This window comes from Hemibagrus wyckioides, linkage group LG09, assembly GCF_019097595.1.
Source record: "Hemibagrus wyckioides isolate EC202008001 linkage group LG09, SWU_Hwy_1.0, whole genome shotgun sequence".
In the NCBI taxonomy this organism is placed as follows: domain Eukaryota; kingdom Metazoa; phylum Chordata; class Actinopteri; order Siluriformes; family Bagridae; genus Hemibagrus; species Hemibagrus wyckioides.
In genome coordinates, this window is record NC_080718.1 from 20,772,133 (window position 1) to 20,787,350 (window position 15,218).

Genomic DNA, 15,218 nt, shown 5'->3' on the forward strand with positions numbered 1-15,218 from the left:
AACTTTCTCTCACAGAAAGTCCAATAGTGCACTTGGGACTGAGTGTAGGGGTAGACACACACAGTGAAATATGAGTCCACTTGTTCTGTACTCCTCTCTGTGAAGATGGGTTTTAGCCAGAACCTTGTGTTCTTTCTGTCAGGGCTGTGGTGTATGTGGTCTGTAGACTCTCCAAATTCACTAGCCTCAAAGCATTACACATCAACTACACTGGTTACATGGTTAGCGGATCAATATTGTGGCACCTAGAATTGTTCTGGAACATGTATGTTTTCTTGTCATATGACAGTGTGATTTATGGATTATGGAATATTTGAAATATCAGTATTGATACAGTATGCATTAAGGCATATAACATATTACTATTATGACATTTTTATGTGTTTATTTTAGGTTACTCAAAGAATTATAAGCTTCGTTGCACTGCATCTAGCCTGTGCACTCCACATTTTCCTTTGGTGTTCGTAAGGTTGAGCCTGAATGCCTGAATCTAAGCACATGAGATTTTTCCAGTGTTTTGAAAACTTGGCCTTTTTTCCCCCATGTGATTTGACTTCAAGGGTTTGATTCCCCCTCTCAGTGTATCTTAGCGGTTTTGAGACTTTTCCTTAACTTTGAACCAAGTGTACTGTGGCTTTCGCATGGTTTCTCCTAAAGTGCTGCTTTTAACGAGGGCCAAGTTCTTGCCTCAAATGATGACGTATTAATATAATGAAATATTAAGGCAATCATTACTGCACTGCTATTACATATTAGTCAAAATCTCATCAAAACACATCTATTCCCTGTACCGAACATTTAACTCTAAAAATGCTCCAGTGAGAATGAACCTGAGTGTGTGAATATCGGCACATAACATTTCCAAATCCTGTTTGACTTTAAAGGTTTGTTTCTTTTTCAGTGCATATTAGTTCCTTTCTTGGCCTTTAAAAAAGAAATTAACTGATACACCGAGCACTTCAACGCTTGCACCAAAGCCTGTGCATTGGCTGTATTATGTTGGGAGTCAAGACAGCTAGAACCTGATTAATGACCAAGTCTTTCCGGATGTGTTCCTCCCAGACACATACCACTACTTTGGTGGGATTTTGTAACTGCTCATTAGTCATTTTTGACAGTGCATATTCTAAAGAATGAGCATTAAAAGCTCCATCTAAGCATCAGCATTAGATTCTGGATTGCTCTGCAGCACTACTGGGTATTTGTGGTTGTCAGAGAGGTCGTAATTGGCAGACAGCTCTCACCTTGGCCAGCCTGTGAAAGCCACATTAAATAACAGCTCAGGCATTTACCCATAGGCCACCTTGTGTTCTGAGCTACAGAGGCCAGGTCTCCAACACAGACCTCTAGACAAAGCCCACTTGTTTCCACTTCATCTTGGAAATGCCTGCAAGGTGCTTCCATCATCCTTATAAAGAAATGGATGAGCGGCTTCCAGACGTTCCAGTTACTTAATGAACTTATTCTTCCACTTACAAAAAAATCATCACCTGTGTATAATGACCAGGCTACATAATTTGATTGTTTCTTTAAGAATTTGGAAGACGGGAGATGCTTGGATATTTTTGGCTATGTTTGACAATAGGAGTCATCAGAGAGAGAGAGAGAGAGAGAGAGAGAGAGAGTGTGTGTGTGTGTGTGTGTGTGTGTGTGTGTCGATAAGTTTTAAAAAAAGGATTAAATTCATGTTCAAGCCATGTCTAATTTTAAGGAGGAAGCCATCTTGCTTCAAGTAAAAGAATGTTTATACATTTATATGATTTTTGCATCACAAGAACTAGGACTGCTTGAATTCAATCCCAAAAGTGAGAGTGCAGTAAATTGCTCAGCCCTGTTTCATTGCCTCCTTAATAAATTTGGTAATGGAAAAACCAAATTTCATGGAGTCATTACACAAAATCTTGCCTGCACTCAATGAGTCCTTGTTTTCTTGCTATATTTGTTCCTCACGTCAGCGAGTAACCAGTCATTTTGGCACTTATAACTGTCCTGACATGATATCTGATAGGTTGGCTCTACTCTCTAGCTTAAAGGAGGGGAAGTCCTGCTTTTGTCATCTCTCAAAAGAGATGAAAAAATGGCTTAAACAAATATGATGTAGCAAGTGGGCTCTCCTGTTACCTTCTCCTGGGGTTTCACAGCTGGTCAGACCACTAGCATTGCTGTTCAAAAGCCCACTTAAGCCTTTAACACAAAAGGAAATGTATTACAGAGAGACATAAAAGACATTTCTTCAGTTATGGGCTAGAGTTTCTCTCAACCCACGCTGAGGATTAGAGCAGACTGTGGGTTTATTATGGCACTGTGGTGTGAATCTATGTGTGTTTGAGTGAGTTTGCACAGTGGATCAGGACATGCATGTGCAACTTCAGATAAAATAACAAGAACACTACAATATCACATTCACTCTTTATTGTAGCCTTATTAAGGCTGGAGTAGTTTTGGCTGCGGTGGAGTATTCCCTGTCCACTTCAGTGTCTGATTGTTTTCCAGCTGTTTGGCTTCTGTCCCTTCAGTCCAACCGCAGGATAGTGCTGCTTGGTGGGAGTCTGTCTCTCGTGACTGTCTCAGACTGCCTGTGCTTTTTAGGAAACATTTGCTTTAATCCTTTACTTAGATCTAGTTTTTGATCAAAAATATCTAAACAGAGTGTGCATGCGAACTTTTTCTTTCATTAGGCGATAGCTGAGGTTTAACCCTCCACCAGGTCCATGTTAGTTAGTATGATGGAAAGCTATACACACAGAACTGAGGTGTCTCCTCAATGTTCATACAGCATGGCTATGATGTATGACTATATTAATCATATTGTACAGCTGCGTAACCTGTGTGCCAACTTTGTGTTGCTTTTTGGCAAAAGGCATCCAAACCTCTGGCATGAGTGAAATAGTAACGGATGAAATACGGTCAGTGTTATCCCATGGCTGATTTTACAAAGTAAAGGCCACAGAGGTGATGATTACAAAGGTTTAGCAAAGACAAAAGCACCTTACAGGCTTGCATTCTCTTACACATTAGTCGTATTGCTCCAGTGTTGCAGGTGGTACTATTAAAAAATCATGATAAATGCCACAAGTGCTAGAAAAAGATTGTTTGCAGGGAACACATTGTGTGTAATGAGCAGTCACAGGCTTGTGTATATATCAAAGGAGTTCACCCAGCTGCCATGTGCACGACACGGCATGCGAAGCCTGCATTACGGCTCCCATTTGTTCTGCGATCACGTCATGTTGTTCGTAGAAGCCAGACGAACGTCATCTCCACACGAACAAACACAAGCCTGTAATAGTTGATATGAAAACCAGCTCTGGTTTAGATGACTTATTAAACCAAGCAAGGTTTCAATATTGTTCTCTTTTTAAAATATTAAGAAAGTTCCCAAAGCAAAGGCTAAAGGATTTACACTGTTGCATAACAGTTACATAATCTGACCCCCCTGGCTCTGTTGCGTGATGATCACTCCTCAGTTTTCATGCTCCAGGGTGAAGCTTCCCAGACTCATATTGGACTGCTGCACCCACTGAGCATACAAGACCAAAACAAGAGCATCACAGTTCATCTAATTTATGACTCATGCTTTTCTCCTACTCCTTCAGTCTTGTCTGATGAACAATGGCGCAACATCATAAACTGTTAACTGGCTGGTGTATAGCATGTTTAATCGTAATTGGTATAGTGATTCTTTATAGTTTGACTGCCCATACAGGCCTTTAAATATTTATCTAATAGCTCTACACACTGTTATTATTGCACTTGGTAGAAAATCCGAGGAGTTGTAGAAGTATTGGATTATGAAATCTGAGTAGATTTAAAAAACAACAACAACATTAAAACACCCAAGACAAGAAAATAAGATTCTAATAATGTTTATTGTCAGTTTTATGTGTCTGACTGTTATATAATTTTTCTGTTTAGATATTGACGAGTGTGATGACGAGATGATCTGCGGCAAGCATGGCTTCTGTGAAAACACCCCCGGCTCCTATTATTGCCATTGTGACCAAGGATATATCAGTACACCCGAGGGCACAGATTGCGTTGGTATGGAAGTAGAAAATTCTTAATTAACTCTGTTAACACGAGAAGGTGTTTAACTAATTGAACTGTGTTACAAATACAAATCTGTGTTTGTGTGTCTGTGTGTGTGTGTGTGTGTGTGTGTGTACAGATGCAGATGAATGTGAAATGAGTAGTGAGTTGTGTGGTGAGGCTCATTGTGAGAATGTAGAAGGAAGCTTCCTGTGCCTCTGCCCCACTGATGATGAGGAATTTGACCCCAGTACCACACAGTGCAAAGCCCGCCACATGATCATACCAGGTACAGAAACATAAAAACACATGCACACAAACCATTTTTACGTGGTGTGTAACAAAAGTGGCTCCAATGGCTCGACAACAGGTGAACACAATTTGTAATTTCAATATTCCTATAAATCTCAGTTACACGCAGAACAAATTGTGTGTCCAGGTTCTTTTACTTGATTCGATATTCCATATTGTGCATGCAGCAGAGGTGTAGCTTAAAGCCAAGTTTCAGTCAAGTTAATTCTGCTTTAGGGTGAGCTGTTGGCACTTCATATGTGGAAACATTTTTTCAACAACTAGCCGTCTTGAGCATAAGCAGATTACTGACCAGCTATGCAATTTGGAAAAGACTTTAGAGTAACTTTATCTTGCGGTGTGAAATTTGCCTGTCAAATAGATAACGTTAGAGGATTTGATTAAAAAACTCAAAATGTTCTAAATCTCTTGATATTTCAATCAGTCGATGAAAAAACAAGATACAGATTGTTGGCTCTGTCACTTGTTAATTCTGTTGTGTAAATATGGCCAGAACTCTGATCAGGTCATTCAGGCTGTGTTTGAAATATCCAGTAAATATTACAGCACTGAGTGAGCAATGATTCCAGTTTCCTGTGACACCGCTGAGCTCAATCAAGCCTAGAGAGCAACTGCATTTTTATATTTCAGACATTTTAGTTTAAACCCAAGTTTAATACATGGAATAACAGAGTACGGTCTATTTTTAGTGTCCCTCTGTCTTTTAGCTTTCTAACTGGTGTTTTTTTTATGTGTTCAATGTGGGAATCATATCAGACTCCACAGGACATGACCCCCCTGCTGTTCCCCATGGTGCCTCAGATGACGAACAGAGGAAGGATTGCTACTACAACCTAAACGGTGCCAATTTCTGTGAAAATGTGCTCTCCAGAAATGTCACCAAGCAGGAATGCTGCTGCACTGTGGGAGCAGGCTGGGGAGACAACTGCAACATTCACCCGTGCCCACAAAACGGACAAGGTAGAGTAGAACCATGTATTTGGGTGGGTTTTTATTGACCACAGTCCTTCGCTTTAAATATACCTGATTGGTGGATATGAATGTGTCTTCTGGAAGTCATTTCTAATGTGTATATATTCTCAGAGGAATATTCTGAGCTGTGTCCTCATGGTGCTGGCATCCTCCCCATCATCACCTCAGTCCAAGGCATCAGTCAGCTCCTGACTAGAGGTACTTTTTCATCTGCAGTGCTTTCTGTTGAACTTATTGAATACAAAGTTCTTGGCTTTCTTAACAGTGTCAATATTAGTATCCTGGCATGACCAGGATAATTTTTTTAATATTGTAGAAAAGATTCACAGGATGCTATTCAAATGTTCAGGAACTCAAGGCCCATTTTCTGCTTACCTACAATATTTGCCAAAGTTCTATCTTAGATGTATCTCCATTGGTGCTGTTGGACATCAAGGTGTAATTGTTTTGGTTCCATTGGAAAAATTCACTGTATTACAGACAAAGGCATTGCTTCAAGGATCAGACTGCAGTGAAGAAGCTAAAGAGAAGCTTATTATTTTAAGATAACATTTGTTGGAGACTCATGGTCAAGACTATCTGAGACAAAACAGACTCAAAACCGGGCCATGGTCATGATGAGGATGTTCTTATTAATTCATATTACAGTCAACGTAAACTAACTTGTTGTTATCATGTATTCTTGGCCATGTATTCAACCAAAGAAATCACAAAAAACTGCACCGGTGGAAGTGCTGACACCGATGTGGTTCTGGCACTGACCCCCAAGAGTTATCTGTGATTGTCTTTATTATTAATGAATTATTATTAATGGTGAGACAACTACAGCCATCTTGGAAGGCCAGAGTAATTTATAATTACAGAATATAAACAGTGAATCTTTTACTATTTTTTTCTAGAAGTAATGCCTGGTTTACTTAAGGTTATATTGTACATATTTTATCATATGTGTATATAGATTTGATCAATTAGACTGAAGAGATTTTATAGTATGTTTTGAATGACATATCAACTCTTATCCACAGATGCAGATGAGTGTGAGATGTTTGGCCCGGAAATTTGTAAAAATGGTTATTGTGCAAACGTCTACGCCTCGTACAACTGCTACTGTCACAGCGGATATTACTATGACAACTTCCGAATGGAGTGTGTTGGTAAGTCATTTAAATTCATGCTGTTAAAAACAAACAAACAAATAAAACGATGTGTATTAATATGTTAAGATTTCCACTGCTTTGGAGATTAACCAAAAAAAGATGAAGGATCTCTTTATCCACTGCCCCACTGACATGCCACGTTTTATATATATATATATATATATATATAAAAAAAATAGTATGCTGTTGTGCTGGTCCTGCATTGTAGATTGAACAGTCACAGTTATGTATTTGGTATAAGCATGTACTCTGCACATGTGCCTCAGATGATGATGAATGTAAGGAGGACAATCCGTGTGAAAATGGAGAGTGTGTGAACACACCAGGCTCCTATAACTGCTTCTGCACTCCTCCACTGATCCTGGATAGCACACAGCGTCGCTGCATCTCTGCCAACAGCACAGAGGGTAATACTAATGCATACAAATATATTCAAATATATACACCAATCAGCACTAACATAAAAACCACTGACATGTGTAGTACATAACTTTGATTATATGTTATATCACCTATCATAAGTATAATGAAATGATCTCACATAATGTTATTCATATTACCTGTCCATAGTTTTAATGTTATAGCTGATACATCCTGAATTTATATAGATACCCATTGTACTTTCATCTCTTTCTGCCTATAGGTTCTTTCCTTGATGAGGATTACATTCACACAGACATCTGCTGGCAGGAACTTAAACCTGATACCACATGCATTAATCCCATGCTTGGTATTTCGACTACCTACACTGAGTGTTGCTGTCTCTATGGTGTTGCCTGGGGGTCACAGTGTGCCTTCTGCCCTGAAAAATCATCCGGTGAGTTTTTATACATATTTCTAGCTATACACATGTTTATGGAAACATTAAGCTTACACTATAGAACCCAGACTGTCTAAAGTAAAGGCATACAACTAACCAAAAATGTGATGTGTCTCCACACAGAGGATTTTGCCGTATTGTGTAACCTGCAGAACAGAGGCTCAGACAGCCTACGGGAGCAACCAGGCTTTGAATATGGCCCTGACTCCCCACATGAGGGACCCAATGGTTCACCATACTGGAGTAACTATGGCATTTTGGGAGGTGAGACCTTCTATGGAGCAGAAGGACCTTTGAGTGGTTCCATCTTTACTGATCGCTCAAATGACTACGGCTCTAGAGAGGAAGGACGAGTACATGTGCCCAGAGTCAGAGAGCACCAGCCACCCCGTCAAATTACCCCTTTCGGAGGTAGCTTCATTCTTCCTTAGGATAAACATAATAGTGCATGAAGAACTAATCACATTTATTGCCTTTTAGTATTATTTTATACAAGCGCAAGCTTTTCATAATCACAGTGTGAAAGTGTCTGTGATTCCATGCTGCCTGCTATTTTTATTTCAGATCATAGCGCAGGATTTGAGGGTCTGCAGGCAGAAGAATGCGGCATCTTGAATGGCTGTGAAAATGGCCGATGTGTCCGTGTGCGAGAGGGCTACACTTGTGATTGCTTCGATGGCTATGAACTAAACTTAAGCAAGATGGCGTGTATTGGTAAATCCTTTTCTTCTCTCTCCATTTAATAACCTAGTTAAAATATATGCATACATAAATATCAGACCTTAAAATGAATGTCAGAGATTGGAATTGAATTAGGGAACTGGAAATGTTCACATATAAAGAGAATTTCTTTTGTTCGGATTGATTAATATTTACATTTGTCATATTGTACAATATAACTGATTTTTCCGTGAAATAGTCTAAACTCACACTGATCACATTGTTATCAGTTTTAATTAATGATCAAGACCTTAGTTTTGGTAAGCAATTTAACTGCGTATGTGCATTTTCACAAAGGGACAAAGTGAAAGAAAACATTCACACTTGCTAGGAAGGTTATAGACATCTTTAGCCTGTTTTTAGAACTGCATTTGTTAAACCGATTTCTTACACAACCTGAAGATTAAAATGAATTAAGACTAAAAATATTTTAATGCTGTTCTGCTGAAATATATTTATTCTTGCTTAAAGTTAAAGTGTCTTGCCAAAAACAATTTGTATCTGTTTTGGCTGACTGAATTCAGTCACAGAAAGTTTTCCCAGGCCACCTCGCATATGTTTTATAGTGATTTCATGAATGATTGTAGATTATATCAACATTTTACTTCGTTTGACCTTTTTATATTTACAGCCATCTAGACCCAAACAGAAAAGTGCTATAAAAATAAAGATTATTATCTTTCTCCATTACAGTTCAGCACCAGAACTCTTGAAGGTTAAATGTTATGTATATACACACTGATACAAAGCAAAAGAAAATAACTCAAACCTAACCCTTGATGTGAAATTAACTATGCAGCACACTGAAGCACTGCTATATTCCCAAACACCTGACACACAGATGCTGATTTTCTATTGCTATGAGGGTTTGGAGGATTAGGATATTGGCACAAACAGCAGTATAAAACATGACATTTATCTTCAATGACAAAACTGCCTTTATAAAGGCTTTGATGAAGGTTTATTTTCTATAACCTCTAGCCATGAGTAGAGAGAAATGAAGAGTCAGACTTGGATCAAGTAAAATCTTAAAAAAAGAATCCATAGTATTCTAAAAGGATGTGCCTAAGGCAAAGGTTGCGTGTATTTCAGTGCACTCTCCCTCAATCACTTTTCCAGAATTTGTCCATGATACACTCTCTTGGATGTCTCTCAAGAATGCTTCTCATCATGTGTTCAGCCAATCAGGGGTGCTGACAGTAATGCTCTTACATTAGTTCCTGTGAATCAGAATTGGGAATAAATGATCAAAGTGTGCTCTGTTCCATGTCTAAGCTCAAGCAGCACACCCATCGAGCCAAAATCCTTGATTTACAGCCACCTTGTGTAGTATGTCAATATTTCACAGTTCTGTTTGTTTGATTTGTAGTGGAAATAGAACGTGCTACATGCCTCATCATCCAAGAAGCTGAACATTTACTAAAAGCTCACTTCAATTATTAATCTGAATCAGTTCCTGATGTGAAAAACAGGAATTTTAAAACGCCGGCAAAAAAAAAAAAAAAAAAGCTGACAGATTTATTGATAAAAGTCTATGGAGTATTCTTATATTTCATATGAATATGACCCCATGTCTTCTCCATTTTGAGTGTTTCTGAAAATGATGAAATAATGAAATACTGAGAGATCTCTCACTGACCTCAGTAAATTTGGTTTCGAATGAAATATCACTGCATATTCACACCTGAGATGCCAATTAAGTTCTACTCTTCCATCAGTTGTGGGCTGCTTCAATATCTCTGATCAGACTGGTGCATCAGTGTGTGGTAGTGTGCCAGTTCAAGACTCAATTCGTATTAGTTACAAATCTTATTCCTGTTCCAGTCCTTTTACTATCCATATCCAGTTTTCTTTCAGTCAAGTAATATTTAATCTACACACCTCTCACATTCAACCTGTCTCTCTTCTGTCACCTCTCCCTCTTCCAGATATAAATGAATGTGAGGATATCAGTGACAAAGTGGAGCTGTGTAAGAACGGAGTGTGTTCCAATACAGAGGGATCATACAAATGCACTTGTCTGCCAGGATTTTTGGCTTCTTCTAAACCCCACGAGTGTATCCCAGAAGACAATGCCTCTGTTACCCAAACTATGGGAAACTGATACTCTCTCTCTCTCTCTCTCTCTCTTCCCTCCATCACTTCTCTAAAGGACTGACACTAAACCTGCATCAGTGAAGCCGAGCCAGCTGAGCTCCAAACATGAACACACACAGTTACACACAAAGCCCATTCAGTCTTGTACATAAAAAGTGATTTTTAAAGAAAACAAGTTCAAGTTCGAGCAGGACGTGTGAAGTGACTCGCTTTTTGATTGGTTCTCATGCACAAAGTGATTTGCACAGCATTCTGAATGTTACTCAAAGGGTGAGGAAATGTACTTTATTTTGAATTTATACACCTAATTTGTTATTGGAGGTCATTCCAGCTCAGGATTGTGGGTGAAGGCTTCATTGACGGGGTTTGGGATTTTTTGTACAGATCTAGTACTATGTATTTAATTTGGTTTGTTATATATTCTAATAAACTCATTCAGTACACACAATATTTTGTTTGACCAAAAATAGATACAAAAAAAAGTACAAAAAAATCTGATTAACCCTGTAGATTTATAGATTTCTGTACAAATGTTTTTGTAGCACTATCTTTTATGTATGGAAAAAAAAAAAGGTTTACACTGTATCAGATAAAGTGTATGTATCCTGCCCTGTGGAGCAGACTATGAAATGTTATTTTATGGAATGACTGCACTTTTTAACTAACGTTATGTGGTGCCTTCAATCCAGTGAACACCGAGTTCAGCAACACGTTAATGTGTGTCACATTTGCTTGATAATTACATAGTCTACTTTGAACTGAAATACTTGCATCCATTATTGCTGGCTAGACATTTCAACAGATTTAAAGCTGCCTTAAAGACAACGCAAACCACTTTTAAACAAAATATTCTGTCCTGCTGTTAAGCAATATGACATGTATACTATAACACATTAAACATTTTACTACTTGGATTATAGCAGAGGGTATGCCCAAGCCTGAATATTACAGAAAAACAGATTATTATAGAAAAAGAAAATGTAATAAGTAGGGTGTTAAGCCACAACCAGCCACCAGAACAGCTTCAATGAACCACATGGCACAGATTCTACATGAACTGTGATAGGTGAACATTTTTCCGAAAGATATTTTTTTATTGGTGTTGGGACAGAGCACTGTTTAACATCAGGCTCTGATAAGGATAGAAATGTTTCAGTGTAGAATAAAGGTGATCCATCAGAATCATGCTGTATTGATGTGCAGTGACTCTTCACACTGACTAACTAAATAGCTGGATCCAAACCATGCTCGCAAAAACTATCACACACAGCATAATTGTTTGTTTTGGGGTTTTTTTTGCTTAAATTTGGCTATATGTACCAACATCACTTGATAGGAATCATTTCTCCAAAAAGGAAGAGGCATGATATGTGTGTCTGTACTCACTACCATTCTCAGTGGACACTGTGCAACCAGTGCTCAGTTTATGCATTGAAATGAAGTTTCCATCATCGTTAATTTTTGGTATTTTGGAAGGCAATTTTAAACCTATGAAGATGGTTATGAGTAGGCTGTAGGAATGAGCCCTTTTTTTGGTGGTCCACCCTGTTTTGTTCATTCCATTTGATTACCTCTGACTGTAGTTGTTTCCGGACAATAAAGTCTGAAAATAATGTTGTGTATTTTGTGATTTTTTATATATATATAACTTCTAAAAATCCAAGATCAGGCTTACGTTCACAAACAATCTATAAAACACAATAAATTACAAAGCATAGTTACTGTACATTGTGACTTACCTACCTCCAGTAAATTACCTATACCAACCATATACAGTAGATGTCCTTTGTGTATTTATATTTACAGCATTTGCTAGACGCCCTTATCCAGAGCGACTTACAATTAATCGCATTTTATACAAATGAGGGTTAAGGGCCTTGCTCAGAGGCCCAGTAGAAGCAGCTTGGTGGACCTGAGAATGAATATTATAATGAATACAGTTGCTGACTGTAGCACATACTTTTCTTATGCACATTCTTATTCTCACGACACCCCATTGGCACCCTTATGGCACCCAGTGGAAACAAAACACCACATACCCAGCCCTAATCTGATATTTCATGAGTGGTGGATTATTCTCAGCACAGCTGTTACACTGACATGGCTTTAGTACTGACCCTTGAGATGTTTAACAATATTATTTGTCTTACTATTAACTGAGTAACGTCTGAGTCCAGAGTCATCATTTGGATAATTTTCTCACATAATTGCAGAATACCAAACTGGGAGGGTTGTCCTCTTTGTACTAGGAGAAATGTCTGGTGTTCTTAAGACCATAGTCTGCATATTTTTTACATGGATATATTCTGATCACTTTGTAGATATATTTGTAGGATTTAAATTGATAATTAGCTTTAAATATCAATTCACTTCTCTTTAGCTTTAACTTTACTCTTTCTACCTTCTCCCAAGGTACAAGTGAGTGTGAGATGTATGTTAAGTATTCTGCAATGCAATTCTGTATTTTCCACTATGCTGTTCAGTACTCTATTTACAAAAATTTATGAAGTTGTTGCCTGTGTGCCCAATGATGTCACAGGAAATTCACACCAGACATGTTTATGAAGCTTTTTCTCCACAGAAAATAAGAGGTGACATTTATCCTTCCAATTTAAGCAGGATTTCAATCCACAACCACAACATTAAAGTCTCGTTAAAGAAACATTAGAAGCACCTAAAACTTTGGGTCGGAGTGTAAGTATAAATTACACTCTATAGAAATTCATTGAAATCACACAGTCACACTTCCTGTGAATTTATTTTTAAATCATAATCTACAAGTATATCAGAATGTTGAGGATTTGAGCCCCAGAACTGCAAAGATGCCACAGTTGGGCCCTTAACCCTATCTGCTCCATGGTTAATCATCACTGACCCGGTGCCCTGATGTCAACATTCTAAGCTGATATGGAAAAAAAAAAGAATTTCACTGTGCCATAATGTATATGTGATAAATAAAAGCCTCTTCTTCCCCATGCTTCAATGACACATTAAATGGAACCATTAAGCTATAGTGCATTGTAGATTGAACATGCATGTCTGGTTATGAATTTGGAATACACATGCGCCTCAGATGATGAATGTAAGGAGGACAATCTGTGTGAACATGGAGAGTGTGTGAACTTTAACTGCTTCTGCACACATTTATTTTCGCTGTGTCTCTGCCAACAGCACAGAGGGTGAGCCTCAATTGATTGTGCTGTGCTGCTGATTGTCTTGTGAGGGGGAAAAAAACAGGTATTCATTTTCCTGAAATGAAAATTTTATGGAGCATTGCTGTTTTGTGCAAATGTCTTTTCATATGCTTTACACTGATACAGACATCTGCATTGGTTTCAAGTGGTTTCTTGGGAATTAATCACATGCTTGGTATTTAGGACTACCTAAAACAGGGATGTCCAATCTTATCTGCAAGGGGCTGGTGTGGGTGCCGGTTTTCATACCAATCATGCAGGAGCCACACCTGAGTCCACCTGGTTAATCTTGGCTTTTAATAGACTCAGGTGTGGCTTCTGCTTGGCTGGAATGAAAACCTGCACCGACACTGGCCCTTTGCAGATACGATTGGACATCCCTGACCTAAATGCAGTGCTACTGTCTTTGTGGTGTTGCTTGGGGGGTCACAGTGTGCCTTATGCCCTGAAGATTCATCTGGTGTGTGTTTATATAATGCGTCTCCATATAGTGATTCTGTAATCTATCTAACATAGGCTTGGACAGCCATCAGGCTATGAATATGGACCTGATGCCCCACTTGAGAGACCCAATGGTCCACCAGACTGGGGTAACTATGGCGTTTTGAGTCTTCAATGGACAAGGCTTATGAGACTGTGTGTCCTATGCCATGGTCCTATGGTGTTCTCTGACTTTTGCTGATTGACTAGTATTGCCTGTGGCAATACTATTGTACTAGTATGGGCTCTCTGAGGAAACAGAGAGGGCGTGGCCAATCATAACACATGCCATGTACTTTTAAGTACAAGTACATACAAAGCAAAAGAGTGAGCTAAACTAATGCTTGACATGGAATCGGCTATACTGAAGGACTGCTATGTTCCCACATGCCTGACACGCAGAGCACTGATTTTCTGTTTAAAAAAGCTATGAGGGTTTGGAGGATTAGGAGTTTGGCACAGGCAACAGTGTAAAAAACATGACATTTAACTTCAAGGGCAAAACTGCCTGTATTAGAAATGATTTTAAGATGATTTATCTTCTGTAACCTCTAGCCACAAATACAGAGTAGAGAAGAGTGAGACTTGGATCATGTAAAACCTTAAAGACATAAAATCAAAAACATTAGTTCCAAATTCCTTAGACATCCAACATCCTAAGAGGATGTGCCTAAGGCAAAGGTTGCGTGTATTTCAGTGCACTCTCCCTCAATCACTTTTCCAGAATTTGTCCATGATACACTCTCTTGGATGTCTCTCAAGAATGCTTCTCATCATGTGTTCAGCCAATCAGGGGTGCTGACAGTAATGCTCTTACATTAGTTCCTGTGAATCAGAATTGGGAATAAATGATCAAAGTGTGCTCTGCTCCATGTCTAAGCTCAAGCAGCATGCCATCGAGCCAAAATCCTTGATTTACAGCCACCTTGTGTATTATGTCGATATTGCACAGTTGAAATGTTGTGTTTGTTTGATTTGTAGTGGAAACTCAGAATGTGCTACATGCCTCATCATCCAAGAAGCTGAACGTTTACTGGAAATGCACTGCAATTATGAACCTGAATCAGTTAATTTGAGGTCCTGATGTAAAAAAAAACAAGAAACTTTCATAACATTGGCAAAAAAAGCTGACAGATTTACTAATGAAAATCTTATTCATACGAACAAAATTCTCCATTTTGGGTGTATCTGAATATTAGGTCTCCCTACTAATTTAGAATTTTGAGCTGATTCATGCAATGGTCATGTTAATTATCTGAATTCATAGAATCAGAATTGACCCCTGACCTCAGGATGATTCTTGAAATCCTGATTCTCAGTGATCTCAGTAATCACCAGTGGATTCCATTAAATGTACGGGTTTTTGCCTGCCTCTTAAGAACCTGTAACAAAAGGTTTCACATCAAAATTATATTATCGCCTGCATCTCTCTTGTTT

General features: G+C 38.5%; 1 protein-coding gene across 1 annotated transcript in view; it reads left to right on the forward strand.

Moving 5' to 3' along the window:
* Positions 1-11,720, forward strand: part of LOC131359248 (latent-transforming growth factor beta-binding protein 2-like) — a 109,555-nt gene extending 97,835 nt beyond the window's left edge. The window contains exons 26-35 of the mRNA XM_058398951.1: positions 3,916-4,041; positions 4,169-4,318; positions 5,098-5,301; positions 5,425-5,511; positions 6,339-6,467; positions 6,737-6,877; positions 7,114-7,287; positions 7,414-7,701; positions 7,855-8,004; positions 9,939-11,720. Coding sequence (XP_058254934.1) covers positions 3,916-4,041; positions 4,169-4,318; positions 5,098-5,301; positions 5,425-5,511; positions 6,339-6,467; positions 6,737-6,877; positions 7,114-7,287; positions 7,414-7,701; positions 7,855-8,004; positions 9,939-10,114 — 1,625 coding nt within the window. The 3' untranslated portion in view covers positions 10,115-11,720. The remainder of the gene's footprint in view (positions 1-3,915; positions 4,042-4,168; positions 4,319-5,097; positions 5,302-5,424; positions 5,512-6,338; positions 6,468-6,736; positions 6,878-7,113; positions 7,288-7,413; positions 7,702-7,854; positions 8,005-9,938) is intronic.
* Positions 11,721-15,218: the final 3,498 nt, after the last annotated feature.